This window comes from Blennius ocellaris (assembly GCF_963422515.1).
Source record: "Blennius ocellaris genome assembly, chromosome: 19".
In the NCBI taxonomy this organism is placed as follows: domain Eukaryota; kingdom Metazoa; phylum Chordata; class Actinopteri; order Blenniiformes; family Blenniidae; genus Blennius; species Blennius ocellaris.
In genome coordinates, this window is record NC_137668.1 from 10,207,359 (window position 1) to 10,234,040 (window position 26,682).

General features: G+C 43.2%; 3 protein-coding genes across 6 annotated transcripts in view; 1 reads left to right on the forward strand and 2 right to left on the reverse strand.

Moving 5' to 3' along the window:
* ncoa2 (nuclear receptor coactivator 2) overlaps nucleotides 1-11,646 on the reverse strand; it is a 61,441-nt gene extending 49,795 nt beyond the window's left edge. For 2 of the 3 annotated variants that reach the window (XM_080514748.1, XM_080514746.1), the window contains exon 1: nucleotides 11,475-11,646. The gene's annotated coding sequence lies outside the window, so the exon portion shown is untranslated. Of the gene's footprint in view, nucleotides 1-6,657; nucleotides 6,723-11,474 lie in introns of those variants that run through there. The other variant, XM_080514747.1, reaches the window with a different exon arrangement.
* A 1,834-nt stretch (nucleotides 11,647-13,480) lies between these two features.
* Nucleotides 13,481-21,351, reverse strand: tram1 (translocation associated membrane protein 1). 2 transcript variants are annotated; one of them, XM_080515200.1, is made up of 11 exons: nucleotides 21,073-21,351; nucleotides 19,354-19,417; nucleotides 18,463-18,581; nucleotides 18,262-18,378; nucleotides 18,116-18,174; nucleotides 17,918-18,002; nucleotides 17,618-17,688; nucleotides 17,307-17,411; nucleotides 16,852-16,995; nucleotides 15,995-16,146; nucleotides 13,481-15,000 (listed from the first exon to the last, which is right to left on the reverse strand). In XM_080515200.1, exons 1-11 carry the CDS (start codon nucleotides 21,193-21,195, stop codon nucleotides 14,930-14,932), a joined length of 1,110 nt encoding a protein of 369 aa, XP_080371326.1. In that variant the 5' UTR covers nucleotides 21,196-21,351; the 3' UTR covers nucleotides 13,481-14,929. The 2 variants fall into 2 exon arrangements, with proteins under 2 accessions (XP_080371326.1, XP_080371325.1); XM_080515199.1 differs by having other exon boundaries at nucleotides 18,463-18,584.
* Nucleotides 21,352-23,902: 2,551 nt separating this feature from the next.
* xkr9 (XK, Kell blood group complex subunit-related family, member 9) lies at nucleotides 23,903-25,732 on the forward strand (the record flags this gene model as incomplete). The annotated part of the gene is made up of 3 exons (XM_080514792.1): nucleotides 23,903-24,219; nucleotides 24,734-24,945; nucleotides 25,026-25,732. 3 exons carry the CDS (start codon nucleotides 23,903-23,905, stop codon nucleotides 25,652-25,654), a joined length of 1,158 nt encoding a protein of 385 aa, XP_080370918.1. The 3' UTR covers nucleotides 25,655-25,732.
* Between the last annotated feature and the right edge of the window lie 950 nt (nucleotides 25,733-26,682).

The window sequence follows — 26,682 nt, forward strand, 5'->3', positions numbered from 1 at the left end:
CTCTTCCGAACCCACAATCAATAAATCTTGACACTGAAACGGGTGCTAAAGAAGAAAAGAACAAAAACTACTGGGTGAAGGAAATTACACAATCAGATTTCTCAGACAAAGAGAGATTTCCTCACAAGTACAATCGGGAACACAAGGTGACGAAAGTATACAGGGTTTTTTTTTTTAATCACAAATCAGGTTTTGGAGAGCTTACAGGTTAAGCAGCAAGTATTAGTAGCTTTGAACCTGCAAACTGGACATGAGATCAGTTCGAAACACTGAAAACCACTTTGCCTCAGTTATTCAGTGGACACATGTAAAACATTTGAGTCTTATTTCCTCCACCAGAGGAATGTCACTGTGCCGCACAGCTCGGCCCTGGACATTAACTTGGACCTTCACCAAGCCATGCAATGTGCATGCAAATCAAATGCTGAGTGCTTTCACTCATATTACTGGTGGAATAAACCAAATCAAAATATGGATCATGTCCCTCTTTAAGCTTCGAGTTTCCTGAAAATGTAAAAAAGAAAAGGCAGGTGTATCGAGGCTGTTATTTGATCTCGATTTTAATGAAAATCCAGGCGTGGAAAGATCGGTGTATAAAACACCCTCATTTATTAAATAAGCTGATGCAGATGCAACCCCAGTGCCAGGTGCCCCTTACATCTGTTGCTCCAATAGCAACAGCTAACTCCGTACAGCTGTGACCTCAGCACAAGTAAACACAAATGTGTAAGTGGCATAAAGACACTGATAAGACGTGTCGTAAAAAGGTGAGTCATAGTGACAAGAGAAAGTAAACGTATGTGCAAACTGCAACAGCGACAAAGCTGGGTGGAAAAAAAAAAAAAAAAGAGGCGCGAGCAGAAAGAGCATTTTACGTTCAGTTAATTGGGCAAAGATGAAGTGGAACTCATCTTGCTGCATGCTCAGCTGCCTTTCCACTGTGCTCGGCCATGTGTGTGTGTGTGTGTGTGTGTGTGTGTCCACCATCTTTTCTTGCCTGTCACAGTTTATGAGGAATTAGTTCCTGTGGGCCCGGAGGCTGTACAGTGGGAGCAGGCTCAGGATAAGGTGCCATGTTTGCACAGAGGAGAGGAGGAGGAGGAGGAGGAGGAGGGTGCAGGGAGAAGATCAGCCGACACAACTATGTCACTGTATCAGTCAGAGAGTGAGACAACGTGACAAGCCAACACTCGCAGCAAACGCGTACACGCGCCGAGGAAGACTGGCGAACGTGAAGAACACACCAAGTATTCCTGTTTGGATTGAAATGAGATATGGTGGGAGATAAAACAAGACGGGGTGTATGTTACGTCACAAAGAGGGCTGATATCTAATCATCTCAGAGGAGTGATGCGCGAGCACGTCCAACTCTACAATTTGGATACTAAGCTACAGATACTGGCTCCTGTTTGAGTCAAAGCTACACTTGACATCATTTAGCTGGAAAGATTGTAATTCCGTCCTTTGAGAAGATATGGCAATTATAATATTGCAAGAGATGCTTTTTTTTTTTACTTTCATGAAGGGAAATTCTCAAAGAAGTTCATAGAAAAGGCTGATCCTGAATACAACATGCTATGTTTCTTGTGTAGCTGGCATAATTCAAATGTGTGTCGAGTCAAAAGGGGAACACGTTGTGAGAAACATACTTATTTTGGTTATAATGGTCAAATTGTTTAATCTAGCGTCAAACTAACCAACAGCCCAAAAAAATGTGAAAAGGAATTTAGGGGGGAAAAAGGGCAGTGACATGCCACTCATAAACTATCCTATTCTGCGTTTGGCAGTTAATTTAATCCGTTCTGTAGTCATACGTCAAGCAGGTAGAGCAGACTAGTGTCCATTGGAACTGGATGGAAAGGTGACAATTGTGCTGCTGTGCTCACAGTTAAACATGCAATTGGACAAGAGAAAGAGACGAGAGGAGATTCACTCTTCTTTCTCTTTTGATCAGCTCCAACAGTGTCACTTAACCTTTAATAGTGGGAAAAGTGACTTTCCCCATGGGGCCACTAACAGGAGATGAAACATGCTTTCTTTCGGAGCTGGGTTTCCCAGTCAAATAACCTTCTCACACAACGCTATTGTTTGAAATTAATCCACATCACTGTGTCCATTGCTCCACCGGGGAAAAAAAGCAAAACACAAGCCACTGCTTCATATTTGGAAAATAATTACAGATCTATTACAAATTGATTTGTACCGACAGAAAGCACATACCTACATTTTTCTCTCAGTTCATATTAGTTGCTTTGACCTGGCCAGATAACCTGCTCATCGATCGCACAACGAGTTCACGACCCAAACACAAAAGCATGTGAAAATATATGAGGCAAAACATACCGACTGCATGCGACGCTAATGTGAAGCTCATTGTTGTGGAAAAATGCGAGTGTTGTAATTAGTGTCCCACAACTTCACAAACGGGGGCTTTGAACAGCAGGGTGACACCTGAGATTACTTAATTACTGAACCCCCGCAATCACCGATGTCAAAAACAACACACCTCCAGCCCGGCAGGGTTTTTAAATGAGATATTGTCAGTCAGCTGTGGTAGCAGAAGCTTCGGCTCTGCCTCGCCTGTGTAATCTGCTCGGCAATGAGGGCCTTTGTTTTGCAGTGCCGTAGCCAGAAGAGATGGGAGGCCGCTTTGTTTTGACGGCCCACATCTTCAGGTGCCAAAACCACAAACCTCTGGAGTAAAGGCATGAATGGAAGTGCTTTTAACACACAAACAAACATGCGCACACTTCCGTGCACAGCGAGGGACGGACGGCAGTGATCTGACAGTCCTGTTGGAGGGAAAACTGAAATTGCTCGACAAAAAGCTGGCCTTTAGGAGCATCAAGAAGGGATCTTGTGGCATCACTATTTAAAAATAAAAAACATACACCCTGCACACAAGCACAGGCTCATTGTCTCGTATTACGATGAACCAACGTTTAAAAAAAACAAAAATCCTTGGAGCAAGCTGTGTCTGTTCCTGCAAGGTCTTAAATTGCTTTTGTCTTTACTCCGGGTGATAAAACTGCACCGTTATGAGAAATCAAAAACATGACAGAGCCATACTGTTGCATCTGGGTGAGATATGTATTTCTCCACTGCAATCAGCACAGCAGGTGCAAATGTATTCCTCTTATCTTGTCAACCTTGCAAAAAGAAGTAACAATGAAGTCAAATGTTTCCATGAGGCGAGTCTGCTGGAGAGGAAAATCTGCAATGAAACAAAAAGCTGCTTCAAGCAATTTCAAGTTCTATACTTTAACTAGATGATCAGATCATTGGCCTTCAGTTTTTGGCTTCTGGGTCAAGTATGCCGATGAGATTTATTTTAATAGCCAATAGTAAAAAAAAAAAAAAAAAAAAAAAGTAGCTCTGCTATGTTTTTCAGTCTTGTCATCCTTACATATGACATTTTTTTCCCCGAAGAGTTTTGAGACTGCATTTTAAAACATACTATTTAAATAAAGATCACTATGGAACTCAAACATCAGTGATGAGACTTTTTCAGTGTTTATCATTTCCTTTTGTACACTTGTGTTTCAGGAAATGCTCAACTTATTTATTAATTTTTTTATCATATAGCCATTAATATGAATCTTGTGGAAAAAACTAAAGAAAAAAACACCCTTCACCTGCATCAGACTAGAAATTATACTATTAAAGGGGTCAAATGATATAAAATGTACTTGCTAAAGGTTGTCAAACAGTAATATGCATCCCCATACTTGGAATGAAGACCCAGAAGTAAAGAAAGTCTATCATCTCGCTCCCTGGCTTATTTCATTTTTTAAAAAGTGTGACCTCCAAGGAGCAAATCAAAAATCAAACCCTATATAGTGTCATCCAGGGTTTAGCCAATACCATTCAAGGGAGGCCCTCCCGTTGACTCCTCCCACAATCAGGCAGCTCTGCTCTGGAACCTGGCACCATGAGAGGAAGTACTTCCCCCTCTTCTCAAGATGGGCATCTGTGAGCGGACAATCCAGCTCACACGGACACAGCAGATTCTGAATGCAGCTCCAATGATCTAATATTCAAATGGAGGACAATCAAGGAAAAGCTGTATTTGGGGCCACAAACTTCAAATAGAACATTTTTGGACCAACAAGACAGATGTGGAATAGTTGAAAATGTGAAAAACTGTATAATGTGACCCATATTAAAAAAAACTACTGCAAACTTTTTCACTACAAACTATATTGGTCTGAACATAACGCCACTATATTAAACAACTTGTTGGATAAAGCTGCATGCCCGCCAATCCAATGGATAGTTGATATAAGATGCATAGCATGTTCACCTATTCATACTGGCTGCTTAACTCACCGTTTATTGTGCGAGTTAATGGGGCATTATATGAGGCTCACGGACCTGTGCAACCATTTATGTTCACTGCGATTAATAAAAAAAGAAACCAAGCGGAGCAGCAGATTTGTTCGAGCTTAAATTAGCCCGAACATCACCCTACCGCATACCTAATCTATAGTGTACAGTATAGATGGATAAGACGGGTCAGCTGAGGAGATTCCCTACCCCACTGAAAACAGTCAAGATAAAGCACGCACAACCACATTATAGGTCACTGAAGGAACACCGCTGAGTCAGCGCAGAGAGAGATAGGGTGGGCGAGAGAGAGAGGGAGTGAGATGGAGGGGGTTGGTGGGAGAAATCACACTGGTCAGAGTTTGACCCTCACAATGTGTACAGAAATGAAAAGCCTGAAACCAAATCCCCTGCATTCCTCTGGCTTTATGACGAGCGAGTGAGAAATGCTGCTGTGCTGCACATGTCATTCCACGCTACCTTCGCCCCGCCGTGCCGCGGCGGCGAACGTGTGACGCTTGTCTCGAACCCAGAAGGAGATTTTATAGGAGGCTTTCTCAGGGCTGATTCGCACGCCACATTTCTTTTTGGCCCACCCACCCAAGTCCAGCAGGCGGCTTGCTCGATCCAAGTTCTCTCTCCCTCCCTCTGTGCCAAGGATTCCACCCTGGGCAGTGGGAAAGGTGCCAACCACATGCTAGCACCCTCGCTCGCACCCAGTGGCAAAAACACATTGTGGCGGAGGGAAAGGAAATCCAACCATTTGCACAAATTGGGAAGACAGACTCCAGACCCGTTATCTGAAGAGCAGTTCTATCTTTGCTACCATCAGGACTGCTCTTCTGTAAGAATTTTGCATTTTATCATCAGATAACATGCTTTGTTTTTGCACTTGTGTTGATTACGGACAGATTTAAAGAAAGGCCCATTGCTCTCATGTGAAAATGGGCATGTTCAACGCGGTATCTAACGCACTGTAGCGCTCAGCCGAAGCAGGCTCTCAGCACAAGGGGAAAACAGCTGCAGAGACATTGTCATATAATCATGTGACCTCTGCCGTCTCCTCTGTACAAGCCAAACTGGCTGAGGGCACCTTCTTAGCAATGAGCAGTAGACACCACAATATCATTTAGCTTGAGAGATCAATATGCACTTTGCTGTGGCTGACCTACATAAGTGGAGGAGCGTGGACTGTTGAAATCATCGGATTGCCTCTGAGCCTCAAGATCCTTGGAGCCCCTGGTGGAGCCTCCATGGGAGGAGGGCATGAGGCAACCTTTGGTGTGATATTACCGCTCTTAGATTGGTAAACTTTACAGAATTAAATACTTCTCAGCCATTGTTTAACAAACTGCCACATGGATTTACCACAGAAAGAGTCAAATCTTACGATCTAACAGAATGTTTACCGAGCTTAACCGTTTGTGAGTATTATTTTTCACAGCCAAACACAGGCTTTGATCATGCACAACAATGGCTCCCAATATTTTTTCCTTCCACCCCCAGATTGCCTCAAAGCAAGTCTGTCAAACACTGGTGGACACACCAACTCTTTCTATCCTGCAACAGCAGTGTGTGCCGAGCACGCTCTGGTTTCTTGGAATCGTGCCCTTTTTCTTCAGTATCTGCATTGATAATTCCTACAACCAGCAAAGTTTGGAGTACACACACACAACTCCGAGCGTCTCGACTCTCGTTTGCAAACTACTGACACATTTGACGACCAAAACTAAGAATAGTAAGCCAAGCGTGAATTCAAGAGGTAAAAGGAAAACAAGGTGACTATAATTCAAATCTTCAATCAATTAAGCCTGAAGACATCATTTCAATTACTTAACATGCGACGTGCTATTGTTAGATTAGGCCTTTAAAAGGATAACACATGTTATTGGTGGGTTTCGAGAGACATTATGAATCGGTTACACTTCAAAAGGTCTTGTACAGCCAGGTGTTAACAAGACAGTTCCTGCTTGGAGTGTGGACAGATGGGATAGTCGCTTTAATATCATTATACCACAATGACAACAAGCCTTGGAGCGGAGAGGGAGTAAATACTCCCCACTTCGAGTCTCCCATGTCAAATCCCTCTCAGCTTTCCATCAACCACCTCCTCCTGGCGTTGTGTGCCTCTCCCTCCGCCACTTCGCCCTCCGCTCTCCCTCTGCTGTAAAAACCTGGCCATTACCCCACAGCTCATCCCTCACGCCCACCCAGGACCTGTCACACGGCTGTTTCCATGACAACGCAAACGCAGAGACAGCTGGGTGAGATGCCCAGCGAGACAAGGCAAACAGATACCAGGGGGAGGGGCGCACCGTGTCGAGAACTCACCGTGGACCTCCCGCCGCATGTGATGGACAGTAAACACAACGTGGTCTGATGTGTTCCAGCGAATCTGGCATCGGAGCCACGTGGATTGTTGTTTACTTGTGCACGTCTTCCGCCGCAGGTTTTCCATGCAAACAGCGTCGACGACTCCATAGGGGTTGAGCACGACTGCGACGCAAAGGGCGCTGAATCAACGTGCAGATTTGAGCGCGGTGCAGTCTTATTTTAGAGTCATAAAGTTATGAAGGCCCCGATCTCCAGCCAGCGTCTGACTGCTGCATGTTGTCATCCGACACGGCGCTTTAAAAAAGGAGCCCGGGAGCACACGTTGAAGGGCCTGTGGAACACGGAGACGTTTGCTGCTGTTCGGGAGCGAGCCGCACTGAGCAGCGCAGACAGGGATGTCATTTTCCAGCCTGGTTCCAATGAGTCAACCCTAACGTTGTTAGCAAAGAGAAGCGTGTGGTAACAAGAGGAGCAGTGTAGTTCACTGGTAAAATGCGATGTGTTTTTAAAAAAAAAAAAGGGGGGGGAGGTGGGGGCTGATGTAGTCATTTCAAGGCTTCTTAGATCGCTGATGGGTCTTACTGTCATGACGGGCTTCTCACGAAGAGAACTGGGACATACGGAGATATTTTTTTTCATAGAAATGTTCAAATAAAGCTGCAAGTGATTAACAAGAGAGTCAATCATTTTTAATCCATTAACAACCCTTAATAAATTTAGATTACTTACACAGGCAAAACCAACAGCTGAAAGCTGCAACTCCAAGATTCACACAATTAAATTAACCACAGGACTGTTTCTCATTTATAGAGTAACTGATTAAATAATAAATCATTGGAGTTGTAAATGAGATGAGCTGTGATTAGATGACTTTGCTTCTTCCAAGGCTGAATATTATTTGAAGTGAACTTACAAGTCACGTACACATTCGCTTCTTAACATCTTAATAAGGCCAAAAGTCCTGCAAATACCCTTGTGACTTAGGAATTCACTTCGACATTGTGGCCACGCTCATTCAGCCTGAAGTCGAGTAGAAATGGTGAAAACAGAGGTGTGAGATCAAAGAGGCAATGCTGCGTTCAAGCAGCAGGAAACAGGGATATTTATTAGTATGGCAGGTCCCATATTTCCATTTTTACAGCATCAACATGACAATAACATCAGGCATCATGGCCGCCTACAGCTTACATACATCAACCAAGAGGGGGATGAACGCAGGCTCAGGAGGAAAGGTGTATTATCCAACTGCATTTAGCAACATTCGCTGTACTTTGGTGTTAACATAACATCTAAACATAGTGCAGTGATGCTAGGTTGATGAACATTACTTCATTTGAACGTACATCGAGATGTCAGACCTGCTCTTTATAGCCTCCAAATCGCTCAGTGGAGAAGCTTCCAGATTAAATGCGTTCAGATGCATTTTTCAGATCGAGACGTGGGACTGTTCCTACCTTAAAGTCAGATCATTGGAATGACCCGTCAGCCAATATTTGAAACAAGGCCAGAGTTTATGACGCATTTTGCATTTGACGATTCTTCATTTACAGCTGACCCGAGTTCAGCTGCCCACAAATCTACTCCTTGGGACAAGAAGCTCAATGCTTCTTCTACCCGACAGTGGTTGCGCACATGATACCATTTTGATATTGGGATTTGAGCCGGGTCGATGTTTAGAGTGTCTGCTGTTCGTACAAGCTGCTGATCAATCTGACCTGCAACCAACTCTGCAAATGAGACGGGTCGGGTGACCCTGCTCTCCATGCCGATTAAACATGTACACACTAATCCTGCACCCACCGATGGTTTAGTGAGTTACATGTCTATGAAAAAAACAAAAAACAATCCTACTCATGAACAAACCATGACAACACCAAAATGACCTCAATAATAAACGTGACAAAAGGAGTGCACAATGGGGCAGGAGACATCTGGCTCTCTCCCTTAGTGTTGTTTTGTGACAATAGTCAACATTACCCAACATGTACTTTGATTTTTTTTTTTTTTCAGAATAACTGGGCAATATTATAAGCAGTTTTGTGAAAACAGATTTTTCTTACTGTGGATCACTGCATGAAAGCTCTTTCCCAGTTTGAGGTTAAGTTGTCATCTCTACCCAAAATGTGTTTAATTTGCAATGATAGAAAGGACAAAAGAAACCAGTCATTATTAACAATAAGGAAGCTAAAAACACAACAACGGTGCTTTTACAGGGAGTTACTCAATTCCTGAGCCGATTTTTCTGCACAATTAACAAATGCATGAATCTTGATTTAATATCGGGGTGCAGGCAACACAACAAAAACGACCCCTATGGGTAACTAATAGTCCCAGAGAGGCTGACAGAACTCCACAAAGTGACAGCGTACGCAGCGGCACAAGGGTCAAACGATTTCCGTATCACTCAGGTGACGCAACAAACTACCAATCGAAGGGCAAAAGTCAGCGTCTGCAAGAAAATACTTGCGCAGTGCAACATGTTACTTTGTTTTTTATCAATCTGTGAACATACAAAAGAACAAATGAGAGTGACAAAATGTGCATGACTACTGTCATAACCTGTGGTTATAGATGGAGTTTATAACGTGCTGAAGCTGAAAGCTATACTTTCAGGTCACGCCCATTGCACAAAGCATGCCAAGTGACTGTGAGAAAACTTGCAGCCAGTTACCCTTGTATAAACATCCACATACTTGCAAACAAGCTTGTGTGAATTCTGTCATCACTCCAACAATCATTCCTTTGCATTGTGAACTTGATGCCATACACAAAAAAAAAAACTATTATTTACGTCACATGCCAATAATATCATCTCTATTACATCATCAAATATCTTTACTTTAAAGCAAAACAAACCCAAATGGCGAGCTATCTTGTAATATGGCAGACTGTAGGAATGCAGGCTTGTATCTGAACAGGACCACATTCTTCGTAGCCAAGAGTGAGCAGTCACAGGCGCCATGTGTATGTGTGCGCCGTGTCCTCATATATGATACAGTCTGGACATTTAAATGAGGGCAGATCAGGATGACGTCTTAACTTCTCTGCAAGGACAAAACGGTCTGATCTCCCTTCCTATCGGACTATCTACAGACATCTGTGCACATAAAGAGTGAGTTCCGTTTCAATGCAAACCACAAAGTCAATAACTTCAGGCACTGTGCCTTGGAGATGAAATAGTGTTCAGACAGGAAGGAGGAGGAGGAATACTCGAGTTGTTGATACTCCACATATGAATACGGGGGAAATGAATAATAAACTGCAAATACCTGCACAGTGTTCCAATCGCTGGCTGCAAGTGTTTCAATCCAATTTTATTTCTATATGTTCCTCTTATTGGTGATGTGTTGCTATTGCATTAACTGGACACAAATTAGTATTTAAAGTGAAGCTTATGCCAACAACGCAGCATTGGTGCTCCTCCTCTCCCTTGGAGATGATTGTGTGTGCATGTAAACCCAGATATAACGATCACAAGTTTTTACTTTATTTGCATTCTCATTGGTAACGCAGCACTGCTCTGATAAAAAAAAAAACGCACTTAGAATCCTCGGGTTTCCCGTGCATACGACTTCTGGCGGAGCTGCGTGAAATCCACCGCATCCACGAGCAATGACGGCGCACAGCCGACCCACACGTCAAGTGCAATCCGCCGTCCGCGGAGTGACAAGCACCGTGCACCATCAGGTGGGCAGAGTGATGCAACAGAAACCGCTCAACTGGTTCCGCGGGATGCGTTCCTCCCGGCACGACCGAGAGCAGCGCTGACAAGCCAGTGAAATGGCACAAGCTCGGCCGCCTGTATAGTCCCGGATCAGTCAAGCAGGAGGGCCCTTCAGAACGAGGGCACTTCACCATACACACACACACACACACACACACACACACACACACACACACACACACACACACACACACACACACACACACACACACACACACACACACACACACACACACACACACACACACACACACACACACACACTGCACTTTCAGACAGCACCCCCCCTTCCATTTAACTGCAAGTCCAAGCCCCCCGCACTCACGTCTTAATCACTTTCAGCATCATCTCAGCTTCCTTTGGAAAGGATCGCTCGGCGAAACGCGTTCCAGCGTGGGTTTTCTCGCGTGCAAGTCGTGTGTACACGCAGTTTTCCGAATCTTAAAAAAAAAAAAGTGTTTTGCGCTACTTTAAGTTCGTGGTGCGAATCTGCTCATCACAACAACACGGTGGGGGCATTAAAAAAAAAAGAAAAAAAGTAGCCCCTGCAGCTACGACCAACTCGTAAATGCAGAGAAGTTGCCTGATGTGACAAATACTTGGTGAAAACTCCAAGAAACGGGGGCAAACTCTCCCCACTCACTCATGTTGTCGACTACGACGAGATTAGCCTGCAGCTAAATAGTTAGCATGCTAACTCCGCTTCTGCTACAACAGACGAACTTCGTCCGGCACAAAAAAAAACAACAACAATGACACATGAAAGTATTCTGCACGCAACCTCTCCCGTCTACTTTCCAGTAAACTGCACATATGAGCGCTCCAGTAGCCGAGTGAAGAAAAAAGAAAAGAAAAGGGGGGTAAAGAAAACGTTGCAACAACTCGCCGTCTGGTGAAGTTTGCTGCAGAAAATACCATTGACACGGGCGGCGAGCTTAGCCGTGGAGCTAACGCCGTGCTAACGAGCTAACGCCGGAGCGAGCGAGCCCCGTGCCAGACCAGACACACAGCCGAGATTGAACATCTCGCGCCCGGATTTCGCCGCGAAAAACAACGGCGTCGCGTCCGCGGAGGAGCGCGGCGTACTTACGGATCCCGAGACTCGTGGCCGTGTCCTCCGCTTGTTAAATTCCGTTCAGCCGACGCGGCTCTGACCTTCGCGGTAGTGAAACAACATTTCTGCTGGCTAACTGTGCCGCCATGTTACTCCTGCTCTGCAAACCAATGCTGAGTGTTTATCTGGCTGGTAGTCGCTATCCTCCCCCACACCAAACCACATCACGGGGCTCCAGCGGTATCAGCTCGGTTACCGCCGGTGGGGAGGAGGTGGAGGAGGCGGTAGGGTGGGAGGGGAGGAGGGGGGGGGGCTTCCTGAGCGATCCTTTACCTGTTTGGAATGACACGCTTCTTGCAGTTTGATTGATCTGCAACCAGATTGTCGACATTTAATCTTGACAGTTACTCAGACTCGCCGCTGCGCCGTGTCAATGTCAATACTCTTTAGATTTACACGAAAGGTGAGCGAACTGTAACCCCACACCTTCGGGGTTTTTCTTTTTTGAAACAAGGTTTCAAGGTGCGTATAAATTAAAGCGCTATCATTTATCCCCCCCCCCCCCCCCCCCCCACCCCCTTAAAATTATTACACTGTAAATAGCAATTTGGCAACGCCCTTGTAATGTTTAGATAGAAGTAGTATAGCGCGCATTATAACTACAGTTTTCCTGGGAAATGTGCATTAAAATGGGATATTTCCCCTCAGACAACTTGTCATTTTGCGTGGTGATTGTGTGAACTACTAAAGCCATAACGCCGAGAAAGCACTCGGAGCTTAAGAAATATGTCAAATAAGCGTGCCCTACTTATTTAGTTACCTTGATTTGCTGCCTGGTCAACTATCCGTGTCTTTTAACAGGCAGCCAGGCGTTTTCTCTCAGTTTAATATCTGGACAACAGCCCCACCTAGTGGCGGACAGCTCAAACATCAGCCTCACTCCCCCTGAGGACACGTTCAACCTCAGTGAGGTCAAAACTGAGCTCTTCTCTTCAGATTTAGTTGCTTTCAGGAAATCTCGCACTGAGCATTATCCACTGTCTTCGCCACTTGGGCCGATCCCAGCTAATGTTCAAAATAAACCCCGACCAGATCAATTAAACACAAAAAAATGTAATTATAGCCAATGAAAAATGCACAAATGTGTATGATTATGCAATGAAGGTAAAGCGTTTCAAAGGTTGTGATTTGATGCATGCTTAAAGTAATAATAGAGGAAGTCATGGAATGCATTATTATGCCTACCATCAATGCATTACATAAGTGACATTTAAATATGCATATGAAACGTCATGATAGCCACAGGGTTTGCAACTGCAAGTCATTGCCACTTATTTTTGCCAGTTCCAGCCACTCATAGGTCTCCTCACACTTAATATTTTAGACAATGTGCCAACACGGGGCTTAAGAAATAAATGTAAGGATCAGTTGTAATCATCATTAGTATGTGCCATGACATCTAATTTTCCCTTATAAAGAGGCTGTAGTTGAATGTAATGCATTTCCTGATTTTGGTCCTTATAAGATAAGTGCACTGCAGGGTTTAGACGTCTCCCTGATACACTGCATCCAATTTAAAATCATTGATAGATTCAACACTCTTACAAAGCTTGATGATGAGACAATCAAACCATTCCAGCACCGGAAAACATGTAAAATAATAGTTTCCTTCTTTTGTTTTTTTTCATTTGCTCATAACGCATTTTAAGGGATTTCCCCTAATGTTTAATAAAGCATTTTCTATTCTACTCAGTTTAAGTTTCTGATCGCTGAAATGCTAAAGCATTACAGTGAAGCCAAATACTTCCAAATTAAAGTAATGCGCAGTAACCCTAATCCCACTTTTTTCTTTTCCTAACTTTTTTTTTCTTTGGAAAAAGAGTAATTTTTTAAATGGAAAAATATACATTTCTCAATTAGAGGATTGTGAAATTAGTCTCGGAGAGCTTTGAACAATAATTAGTCTGTTTATTCCTACAATATGTACAAAAACATTCTAACATACAACCCAAAAAAACAACTCTAAATGCAAGTTTGTTTAAATAGAGCATTTTATTCTTTTGCAGGGTAAACCTTTAGGACAAGTTGAGAAAACCACATACTGCTGGAGGCAACCATGAGTCACGGCTGTGTACCTGAAATTACTTAATGGGCTTATTCTTTAGAAAGGGCCGTTTGTTACCTAGGTGACCGATACAGTCTTACAATACAGTCGACTGCACTTCCATCGCAATGAAAATTCATTTTATGGCATGTACGTTAAAAGCATACATCAACAGTCAATCAGGCTTATTTGGCACAGTCAGTAGTGTGTAGGCAGGGGAGGGCGGCGGCAATAAAATAAAATGTTTCATTTTGCACTCCGTACTTTTATAACAAATCATTCTAATAGATTTTTTTTGTTTTTTTTTTAAGAATTATCACAAGGCCAACCAAATGCAGCGAGTCCCCACTTGAATAACAAACATCCACAACCGTAATTTAGCCCAAACCTTTGAAAAATATAGTTGGTCTGATTTAAGTCCTCTCTATACATCATATGGCAAGTTAATGCATTAACATTTGTATAAATTCATGGCAAGAAGATGTCATGTTGTGATTACAAAGCCGTCCTGAATGCTGGTAAGTAAATGCTACATTGGGTTACTCCGTCTTCCACTGGCAGTTTTGCACAGTAATTGATTGTGATAGATGTTGAGGTATCGTTTCCTTGCTTGTCGTTAAGACACTCTTTCTCACCAGAACCATAAGGTGTTAAAGTTTATTCCATTATTATATCTAACTGTCCATTTGAATGTGTATGTAGAAGGATGGTGTAATGGAGCAACACAAGTTTGAATCCACGGCGTGGTCAAAACCATGTTTTAAGGATGAAGAATATAAGCTCCACTCATGGGAAAAACCCACAAAGGTCGTGAGGAAAGTCACAATCTCAGTATGATGTATTCAAAAATGCCCCAGGAGATGGACAGGAGTCGGAAGCAAAGGCATGAGGCAGCGCAAATGATTATAAATACAAAAAAAAAAAAAAAATTATAGGAAATGAAAACAGGATGAAAGCATGAAATGATCTGCATTGGGATAAACACTGACATGATCATTCCTGAAATTTCAAAATTACACTCTGTACAAAACAATCTGTATCAATAGGCACTTCTTAAATAAGGTCCTTTTGTTATATTTTGAGTTGGGTTTTTTTCTTTTTCTTTTCATTCATGATGGCACAAGAGGGCAAAGATTCGCAGAAGGCGGCGTTGTGGACGACTGGCAGCAAGCAAAGCTAAATGAATTGTGGCCATGAAAGTCCAGCTGTGGAGGTCAGTCGTTGGGGGGGGGACCTGTGTGTGTGTGTGTGTGTGTGTGTGTGTGTGTGTGTGTGTGTGTGTGTGTGTGTGTGTGTGTGTGTGTGCGCATGTGCGTCATGGTCAACAGAGCTGGAAGGCGCAGGGAGAGATGGATCTGCAGGCCGGGAAGGACTGACGGGAATGTTTTTATGAGGACTTCTCTTTTCTTGCTCTTGGGGAATCTGCTGCATGAGAGCTCACTCCGTTGACTCCGTTGGCTAAAAAACAAAGAAAACGTCCCAGTAAAGAGCAGGCAGGGGTGAACATAAAGCATTCATTATCGCTGATCACGAGTCCCAACATGTGACTTTAACCATTATGGCACAACACACTTTTGTATTTTCAACCGTAGGATAAATATCTTGACAGTTATAACTTAATAATGAATGCACTTCATTTAAAGAGTTTCTTTGAAGCCGACTATTCCACAATATATTGCTTTATTTACAACCACGGAGGCTAAATAAGATTAAGTAGATGTTTGGAAATCAGGACGCCGTCACTTGCAGTGGACAAGAAGACAATGCAGAGCTCAGCAATTATGATCACTTGACTTTTAAACAGTTAATTCCAACTTATGTGGGCACCGTCCTTAAAGGATAAGTTTTAAATAGAGTGTGTTGAAATTAAGATTTAGTTTTTGACTCAAAAATACAATCGAAGTTGAAGCATGCTTTAGCGAGTGCGTCTTTTCGTTAGTGCCAAAGTCTATTTTTAACAGTTACCTGAACCTCTACTTAACCTCTTACTGAGCACTCGCTAAACAAGTTGAATATTATTTCAAGGGTTTAATTGTACCTGGCACTTTTTATAGTCATGAAAGTCACAGCTTATTAACTATTTATAATAGTTTCTCCGGGAAAGTGTAAAACCAACTAAAATAGCAGATATTTCATGATTTAGAGCTTAAAAATCTGTATAAATGTGAGCTGGTTCTCATTGTGTTTCTGTGAGTGGTAATAAACTGCAGTAGAAAAGCACAACACAGGCTGCTAAACAGACCGACATTGAGTCTTCTTATTAATCTAGTATTGCGTCCCGTGATCCGACACGATGGTCATCAAGTCACTGTATTTCAATTGAAAGGTTTGAGTGTACCAAATATAATCAATTACCTAAATAATCAAACCATTTATTTCATGAATGCATAAATGTTTGGATGGAAGAGTTCGTCATAATGAAGTGAGACGTGCTCGAAGGTCTTGCCTTCACCTTTGTCTTTCTTTGATTTGCTCTTGGCAGGAGCTGGTTTCTTTTTCAAGGACTGAGCCTGGCTATGCTCTCTCCATCGGCGCAGCTGAAAGTTGATGAATTTCCACATCATGAAGGCCTGTGTGAGGCAGATGGCGGCCAGCACGGTGACCCTGGGAGGCAGAGAAAACAGTGGAGTCCATTAGATAGAAAATAACAGGTGAACTACAGGGCAACATTCATGTCGAAGAAACTGCTCGATGCTTCACCTGAGCAGATTTTACAAACGGGATGATTCTGAATTGTCATTCGCATCAAGAGTACATGGTTGAATACCTCATACACACACAACAGACTTGATTTCTAATGCATGGGAGGGCTAAAATAAGAGTAAACAGAAGATAAAATAGGATCTATTTAATCAATTAGGACGAGTCCAGTTTCTACGAGATCTGGAAGTAGTCCGTTCTGATCTATAACAATTTAACAGGAAGACCCAAAACAAAATACAGCATGATAGACAGTTATTAGTGCATTAATACCAAAAAAAAAAGTAGTGTAAGTGATAAGTATTCTTGCATCAAGGCCAGAATGTCGCCATTTCCATGGGGTCTCTACATCAAGTTTAGCATAAGATTCTGACTTCCTCAGAGAGCCTAAACATCAAACATCTTGTATTGTCCTTCCTTTCCTCAGCCGGATTATTTTCCATAAGTCCCACAATTCTGGCGTCTGTGACCTCGCCGACTTTGGTAAAAAGGCATTATGACCAATGGAGCAACTTCAACTTCCACCCCCCCCCACGAGCAGCACTGCCTTTTCCTCAGGGCGCTTCTCATTTCCCTGCCTCCCGCCCGTCACTCCTCAGACGCACTCACCGAACAAAGAGAACATTAAAGTTTCCTGTCGCCAGATCGAACCCTTGGTTCTCAGCCGTGGAGAGGCCAAAGCCCACTGTGAGGACCGAGAGGGACAGAGTGAGCAGCCTTCCGAGGACGAACAGGACGGCCCACATGGTGAACCTGCGAGACAGAAGGGAGGCCGTCATCAGCGAACTCATTCACATGCACACAAAGACATGGTTCAATGTGCTTCAATGTGCAGGATTAACGCACAAATTGGATTCAAACACCTAGATTTGGAAAGACTGGGACATCTTTGTGCATCTAATTTTGTTGATCTGATTAATTCACAGTTGTTGTTTTAACATGTGATAAATACAACAAAAAAGAAAATTGCAAACGTGATTAAAAAAAATAATTGTATTAGTCTGGTCATGTATATCGTTTCACCAATTCCTAATCTGATTTCTGTCCCGACTATGAGAACTCACCCCATCTGTCTGTTCTCGTTGCTGAAGTAGACGAGGCGGGACACGTGAAACAGAAACTCCACAAAGTAGTGCAACACCAGCAGGACCAGACCCAGACGGTTCAGACTGAAACACACAACACCAGCAACCTAACACCTTTTCTTTTTTTTTTTTCTTAATTACAAACACACAACATACAGTCACAGCACTACGGTACAACTAACCTTCTCATAAAGTACCGTATACAAACACAAGACCAATTAAAAAAAAAAAAAAGAAAAAAAAAAATCACACTTCTAATTCTATGCTCTCTTAAAAGTGGCGGTTCTCACTTCAGAATGTAGGCGCCGGCGATGTGGACCAGGTAGAGGCAGATGTACACAAGCTGACGTGGAATATCCTCCTAAACGGTAAACACAGGAGAACAAAAGCCTGAAACGGTCCAAATATTTACAGCGGTGAGGCTGGAGATGCCGATTTAGGCAGAAGGAGCATGACTCCGTGAAACAATGCTCCCACCGCCAAGGAATTCAAACAGGAAAAGCCTCAGGGTGCAGAGAGAAGTTAGAGTACGTCACTCCATCTCAAAATTGATCTAACTGCAGTTACGCACACACACACATGCCACTTACCTTCTTTGTCTTTTGGAAATACAGTTCGGGGAGAGCGTGTAACCAGTAGCCCAGCTGGCAAATGTAATAAAACTTCATTTGGAACCTGAAAGAAAATGAAGATGGGGACATAATATTAAATAGATGCGGCAGGTTTTTTATGTCTATTTACTTATAAACAGTAACATGATGCCTTCCATACATAAAATCAACACTTACTGCATGAGCGTGTGAGGATACTCCTCCCATAGGGAGACTGGTTTGGACAGGAGGTTTTCCTACAGGAGGGGGAAAAAAAAAACTTTTAACAAACTTTTAAATTCGTCGGGAACAAAAACAGGAGGACGTCCAGCAACTGTACGTACAGACATCAGGATGCTCGCGCCCCAACCGAAGGAGAACAAGTAGAAGGCGCTGAGCTGCCCCGACTCATTGAACTTGCTGTGTTTGGTTTTGGAGAAGTGCTTCTTCCTGTTGATTTTCTGCAAAGACGAACAACGGTAAACTTACGCGCGTCTGAGGTCCGACTATACTCGACCCAGTCTGTGGGCATTCGTCTCACTTACATCAAGCACGTACTCCTGGATAATGGCATGCATGATGATGGCAACCAGCATGTAGAAGAAGATGGTGGCGAGGTCCTTGATGCCGTGGTGGAACATGTTCAGGTTGGACTCCTCAGAGCCTTCTGCACAGAGCATTGGAGTCACCACAAAATTTAATCTCATTTTGCGTGTTTTATTCACGTCGAAAAGGTCAGACGTAGCCGGACCATGAAGAGTTCAGATCTGAACACGAACATCTGGACCACTCGAGTTCACTCAAGTGAATTGCATCTTTAATAAACCTGTAGGGAGGTGTTGGCATTTGTAATGCGCAAAGTCATGTGCTATTTTAGTACAGAGTGTCACCAACAAAACAGCTTCCTTTTTCTCTCAAGTTGCATATTTCCTTTTGCAGCTTCGAATTCAGTATCAGTTTCCCCTAAAAGGATGATACACAAATAAAGCAACTCGCCTGAATCTTTTGCTCAATATGGATGGAGCTAAGCAAGTTACATGAGATAGGAAGTGGTAAGGTCCCAAAGATAAGGACCCAATCAGCAGACTGCACGAGCACACCGAGTCCTGTGCTTGTGTATATTCTTCAAACATGGTCTGAGGTCGGCAAAAGAAATTGCCAACCTTGAAACGAGCAGGGCTTCAATCGTGAGGCCTATATTACACACCTCAGCCCAAATTTTCCCAGCGCAACCTTGCCACAAGAGAACTTTATAAATCAGGTAGACTAAATTTAGCTCCAATGGGGAAAAAAAAGAAAAAAAAAAGCTCTCAGAAGAGTTGGTGTAAGGCCATGCAAGTGCCGCTCTAGAATTCAAATGAGAGGCTCCGAGCATGAACCCTCAAGGAAACACTGAAAAACCAGGCATTATCAAGACAAACCTGTATTTAACTTACCGTTTGTTGATATGGTGACGTTGTACTGCACAGTTATGAATGACACGGCAAACTTTGAGGTGACCTGTGGGTAAAGATGACGTATATACCTAATGAGCCACAGCTTGGAAAAGAAAAATACAGTTATTACCTGTTTCCGTGGATTCAAACTGGCCAATTGAAATTTCATTTACCTCATTTTTGCACAAAGAATAATGTCCAGAAAATGTGCCGTTTGATCAAGAGATTTATTTTCAAATAACTTTGTTGTTGTTTGTTTTTTTTTAAAGCTCATCAAGATTAACTAATCGTTACCCCATTTCTTGATGCATGGTTATAGAAACATCTCAGACGAACTACCTTGGACACATTATCAGTGTTTTCTGGAATCACTTGTTGTTTCAAGTCTTAAAACAGACACCCTTGTCCCAGAGACCCGACCAAGGCTGATCAGACCTCGACCGGTGTCAAAGTGGCGTTTTACACTTTATTGCATTAATTTAACTCTTAGTCTATGTCTTGACATACAAGTAAACTGAAATTTAATTATGGCTTTTAGCAGGTGCAGCTGTAGTAAATCTAATAAAATACGAGTAGAAATTAATAGGAAGTATACTCCCCCCCCCCCCCCAACAATGGCTTTCAATATTTCTAGTCTGATAATCACAATATAAGTGTAAGATTACAAAGACAGAGACACAGCAACATAAACATTATGAGAAAGTACTAATACAGATTTTTTTTAGGTGTTTAACAAATAGAATAAAAAAAATTCAAAGTGAATAATATAAGTTATGTATAGTTAACATACACTGAAATATTAAAAATATTTAACAAAGCATGTTTGCGAGAACGAAAACAACTCCATCAAGTTAATAGTCGGACCGGAAATAGACATTCGTCCGTCAAAATAAGAAAGCAATGTAGGCAAAAAAACACGTCAGCCACGGATCCTCGGCGCAGTCGATAAGATCGCCATTTAAAAGATTTAAAATAAGAATCGACAATATTTTGATACTTTAAGTATGAAAACCACAAGTGTCACATGTAAACGTTGGTCCAAACTCTTACTCTGAAAAGCACAAAGCGGATGTACTTTTAATCATCGTAGAATGCACGCTGGCTGGTTTGAGTCTTTCTCAGGATGAAATTAAACTACTTTTAAAATAAAACTTGACTACGGATATTGCGAGGGTGTTATGTCTTGATTGTCAGCCCTCAGCTTTTAGTCGCGTTTGAAACGCGATTTATTTCGAAGAATTAACTTTCAATATGGTCCAGGCGGGATTCCGCTGACAGCCGCTGTATGATTGCCACGTAACACATTTAAACTGACCAAGACCAGCAGGTTGCAAAATACCGCAGCCGCCTAAATACACGCAGTGCTGCAAAACTCCAAACGAGCACAGGCACATCCAGCAACACCATTGCACATATTTGAGTTTTCGGGGTTTTAGTTGACGTAGTGGCGGGCCGTGTGGAACGAGCCAGATGGAAAGTCGCCGCTCGTTCTCACAAACTGCTTTCGATCAACACAACTTACTCCGGGATACGGAACCGAGCGTCTCACGCAGGGGGGGTGGAAGTAAATACAACAGGGAAAGAAAATAAACTTTACATAGTGGGAGGAAGTGTGGAGGCAAGACAGCCATGTCCGGGGAGCAGATGGGACGACTCATGTGTTTCTCTCCCCTGCAGGATCACAAATACTACCAAACATCATTCAACATGTGGACTCACCTCGAACATCAGCCCGAGGAGGAACACCATCGCAACACAGGAAACTATATCTGCATGGTTCTGGATCACAAACTCATGGCTCATCACCGGCGGGTTCTTGGTGGTCTTCTTTCGGATCCCCATGTCGAAGCGATTGGATCCAACTTTTTTTTAAATTATTTTATTCTTTGCGTTACGCAGCACGGATGGTCCTCCTCTCTTCCTTCCAGAAGGAGCAGTATTCTTTCGAATCGACGGCTGTGGCGGCTCACTCCTGCTTCCTTACACGCACAGGGCCAGGCAGGCTGCGATTGAATGGCGTGTCACTCTTTTCTCTGGTGGGAGGGTCCACGGAGAGAGAGGGAGAGAGAGAGAGAGAGAGAGAGGGAGAAAGAGAGAGAGAGAGAGAGCCGCCGCTGAGCCTGACCAACGACACTCTTTTACGCACAGGAGAGGAAACAGCTGGGGCTCTCTGCCGCGGCCTACAGGTCTGGAGTGTGAAGACTCACGTTCGGTCTCAGCGCCAGACTTTACCCGCAGGGCTCTTCCAAATGTGTAAAGTTGATGCATGCATTTGTGTTTTTTTTTCACGTCTGGATTGTTGCGCTGCCCCCCCCCCCCCCCAAAAAAAGTGCACGAATAAGCTGCAATCAGTCAATTACAATGTATCTGCATTATATAGCCAGTGGAGGAATTTGCTATGGTTGAAGTGAGCAGCGGCCCAGGGCGCAAAGGCAACAGGGGCGCACCCTCACCATCTCGTGACTACGCCTCCTGTCTGCATAAACAGCTATCAGCTCGTGCAGTTGAAGCCTGACCAACATCAAGGCTCAGACACAAACTTCCTCACAGTGTCAGAGTCCAGGTATTCCAGCAGGACTCCTCTGCAGGATGCTCTGGTTCAGAAAGTATTTGTTGTCAAAAGCTGTGCAGAAAAGCAGGAGGAAGAGTGAGTGCATGCTGAGTGGACATCTTTCAATCACCGTTACTATTTGAGCAGAACACAAGAGAAGCGTCTCCTCCAGGTGGTGGCCAGCTTACCTATCAAGGCTGACCGGCACACGGTGGTCATCAGAGCCCTCAGGAAGGACGGCGACCTCCTCTGACCTTCATCCAGGTTCGCCTGATAAACAGCCCAGAGAAAGAAGAGGTCAGTACAGTAAAGCTCTTTCAAACAAAGGGACTTAAAGCATTAGATATGTATAGATGTAAATAAATTAGAATCTGCATCTTCATCATCATCATCATCATCATCATCTGTTGAGTGAATCCATGGCCTGATCAGCTACAAATCATAACAAATAATAAAATATCATCTGCAGCATTTCTTATGAAATATTTGAAAGGTGAATTTTCATACCTCCACCCAGTCAAAGACCTGCTGGTCACTGGCCGTGTCGTCCAGGAATCAATCACAAATAAATGCAATATTATTTAATTAAGACTGTGTTCATATTGTTTTATTTATAGAATAATTAGAGCGTGTTCAATGCAGCCACACATTTTATTGTGTGACTTCAGTTGAACTGAATCAGTTCTCGAGCTGACCCACAGTGCTAGCAGCTGAGGTAATGCGACATAATCATACTACGACATGAAAACAATGTGAACTTCAATAACACGTAGTGGTTGAGAGTCATGCACGATTTAATAATCTGAGTCACCAGGTGGCCTCTCCTTTTCCTGAGCTAAATGACACAGAAACATCAATGAGCAGCGGAGCAGTAAATATGGGTGGGTAGTCATGAAAAATATGCAAAATGCTCTCTGCCAGATCAAACATATTTTCTGTTGCCTCTTTTCTAATAAATGAGCCGTTGCATAACTTTTCAAACCCTCTGTCTCCTTTCCGAAGAAGAGGTCAATTTTCTATATTGGTAAAACTCACTCCTCTTCTTCATTTTTGGCTTTGGGATCTTTCAAAAATACTTCGAATGACTGGAAGTGCTTGCGAGGGAAGTGTCAGCTGTCCTTCATTCACACATACGCCCACACAGACAAAGGCTGACTGCTTATTATGTAATGCCATTTTTCCCACTTGACTGTGTTTGCTCAGTGTTTCTGAGGTGGAGCCTGACGCAGAGTTTCAAGAAAAGAAAAAGACAGCTGGCATGTGCGGAGCTCTGTGATTCTGTGATCGAACGCATCGCTCTGCCATGAGGGAAACTATCAAGTAAGTCCAAATATCGTTTGTTTTGCTTTTCCATTGTTGATTGTGTGAGAGGAAACTACCTCATTCTGCTGTGATCTTAGTGAGAAAACACTCACAGATAAATCTGTGTGCTTTACAAAGAGGATATGATCAAACCGTGCTCAGATGAGCATGGGAAATCTATGCGCAAAGAGTTGTACTTTTATGGACTTTTATACATTGGTACTCCCTCAGTATTTTCATCCCAATATAATTTTATTTGACAGTATGACAACGTTTGTCTGGAGGGTGAAAGTTCACCGAAAAAGTGCAGTGTGAGGAAAACTGACCAGCGCTTAGGCGATACTGGAGTTTCCATGTTATGTTTATGATTTCCGTTGAAAACACAACTGATTATATTCCTGTTACGCATGAGGGCGTGCTAGTTATCAGAATGTGATAACTGAAGACTTTGCAACCAAAAGTTCGAAGTGCAGGGGAATAAGGAATGCAGCATCTGGCATTTCAGAACTTCAACAATGATTTGTTTCACATAGTTGTGACTGTTTTTCTTAAACAATACAAGAGTTTTTCATTTTGTCATTTGGGTTTTTTTTTTGCAGCAACCGACCAGTGGAAATACTAGAACCAGGCTCCAGCAGTTCTTTTCCAACGCTGAGCACAAAGCAATAACTTTCTCGAAGAAAAACTTTTCTGACAATGTTTCAGTCAGACAATCAGTATTCCAAGCTGCGATGGTTATTAACCGTTGCAGGACTTTTCCTGTATGTGGTGGACATTTGGACGGACGTTGGCCTGGCTCTGAAATACTTTGAGGAGCAGCATTACGTCTGGTGTGGACTGACTCTCATGTTCGTTATGGCTGCGCTGGTGGTAACACAGATCTTCAGCTTCGTCTGGTACTGGGATGACAGGAATGATGGTCTGATAAACCCAGAAGGAAAATCAAACATAGGCGGCATGTCGACATGCGAATTAGCTGTCCTGCATGTGTTTGGACTGGGCATCTTCACCAGGTAAGCAATGAAAGGGGGTAAGTGGTGGTGGTGGGGTATATTTCCAAGAACAGAGAGAGTGTGTTTTGGCTGCTTCCTCTGGGATCAAGTGGTCTTCATATTATTATTTGGCGAAACTTGTACACTGGTCGTCCTCTCCAAAGCACCCTGAGCATTTAGGGTTTTAAGAGTCTTGCTGAGGGAACCGCCATGGCGACCCGTCCACAGAGGGATTTGACCCAGCGAGCTTTGGTTCCCAAACTTCTTGGCAGACCGTCAAGAAAACAGTGCGAGGATAAATGTGAGATTATAATATCGCCAACAATAGGGAGTGTCAGCACATGGGGAATGGAAACGTGCAGGATGTCAATCGCGCACAAATGGATGGTATGAGAGAATGTCCAAACCAGACTGACAACATTCAAGCTGCGGTCTGAGGCTGAGCTATACAGTTACTGTCTGTTCTGTTAAAAAACAAAAGAAGTTTTTGGAACCACGTGTCACTGTGTTTTCAATGTGTTTATCCTGTTGCCAGGTTTTATCACCTCCTGAAAAAGGGTTTCAAAGAAGTTTGGACCACAAATCATTACACCTCGGAGGAGGTGAGGGAGGTGCACCACAGCCTCTTCTGCATGGCTACTGATTTGAGCATGTTGAAACTGTTTGAGGCCTTCCTGGAGAGCGCTCCCCAGCTTCTTTTACAACTTTACATTCTACTCGGACACGACGAGGGCTCATTTGTGCAGTGTAAGCGGAGACAAAATCCAACGCAGTTGTGTCCAAGAGCTGGACATTATTCATGCATGTATGTCTTCTTGCTCTTTCAGATTTATCTGTGACATTCTCCTGCTTTAACATCGCCTGGGCCTTGGTGGACTATCGCCGCTGCCTGCGAAGATCCCTCCCCCACATCACAGAAATGCCCTCCGGTCTCCCCACAACCATCTACCTCCTCTACAAACTGTGCACCATCGCCAGCCTCATTCTCAGCTTCAGCCTCCTGCTCATACTGAGCACCTACAGCACCATTGCCTTCACCGTGCTCTGGCTGCTGGCAACAATATGGACGCATGCGCTTCAAACAAGCTTCTGCTCAACCAGAAGACTGGAGCCTCTCTACCGAGCGGTCGTAGGAGTCATCCTCACGTTCACCTTCTTCAATGTGAAGGGACAGAACACAAAAGTTGCCATGATCATCTACTACTTCACTCACTTCCTTATACATTTTGCGGCTCTCTTGGTGATGTCGTTGCTGAAGCCAGAGATGTGGACAAGTGCAACATTTCTGACTGTGAGTAGTTTGATCATCGGCGGTTCGGTGCTGGGACTGGTGTGTCTCGTGTTGTACTACCTCCTCCTGCACCCCGGAGGGAAGGATCCTGTTGGAGATGAGGTGGACGGCCTGAGAAAGGAAACAGAGTCTGCAAGGAGAGGAAGAAACTCTTTGCAACCTTGATTAAAGTTCCTTTGAACTTTTTTTTTTAAGGCTTGTTAGGGCGGGAACATAAAACAAGCACAAGTTGTGAATATTACACTACCCAAGTATTTTACAGGACCCTTTCTAGGAGAACTGTGTGTTTAAAGTTTTAGTCAATGTTATTCCTCAGAGACTCTAACAAACTAATGGTAACTATGATAACAAAATAAGATGAAATGGTCTAAAAATTTGAGACAAGTTACAATGTTTTTTCAATTCCTTATTTATTATAATAATAATAATACTAATACTACTACTACTACTACTAATAATAATAATAAATGGTCAGTTATTGTGCAATACATTGAAAAAGATGCTGCTTGTGTGTTATTTGTGGAACCCGTGTTAATGATAAAGCATGACATTTCTTCTGTAAACGCCCTAGAAATAGACATAAATGTCCCTTATGACTTGGAAAACCACTTCCCACTCTTAATTAGTCTAAGACAGTGTTTTTCAACCACTGTGCCCTGGCACACTGGTGTTCCGCGAGATATAGTCAGGTGTGCCGTGGGAAATGATCCAATTTCACATTTTTTCAAAAATAAACATTTACTTTCACAGCCGCTGTGAGAGCAGTGTGCAGAGAAATCGTGTATGAATACGTGCAGAGTAATTGTGTATGAATACTGTGGCGAGCATCGCGGAAGAATTGCTCTGAATCGAAATTCTATTCTGCCAGCTGAACACCAGAGGCTTTTATTTTGACATGAACACTCCTAACTGGAAAGTCATAACAGGATGACACTCCACACAACACATTTGTCACTCATGGTTGCACACCAATATTTAACAAACCAAACCAAACTAGACGAAATAATTAACTACAACTCGTAGTATAAACAACCCACTAGTTGGTTAGAGCGTTGTGCTAATAAAGCGAAGGTCGTCGGTTCGATCCCCGATACGGGCCACATAGTTTTTTGCCCCAAATAGAGAAATTCACTTCAATAAGCGATACGTGCAGCTAAAAAGCGCTGCCTTCTTTAAACTTAACCAAAACTAGA

Coding starts and splice junctions, on each gene's coding strand:
- tram1 (XM_080515199.1), bottom strand. CDS start 21,195: ATGGGGATCCGAAAGAAGACCACCAAGAACCCGCCGGTGATGAGCCAT. Junction 18,175..18,261: donor GCGCGAGCATCCTGATGTCT/GTACGTACAGTT, acceptor CCCCTCCTGTAG/GAAAACCTCCTGTCCAAACC. Junction 18,003..18,115: donor TATCCTCACACGCTCATGCA/GTAAGTGTTGAT, acceptor ATTTTCTTTCAG/GTTCCAAATGAAGTTTTATT.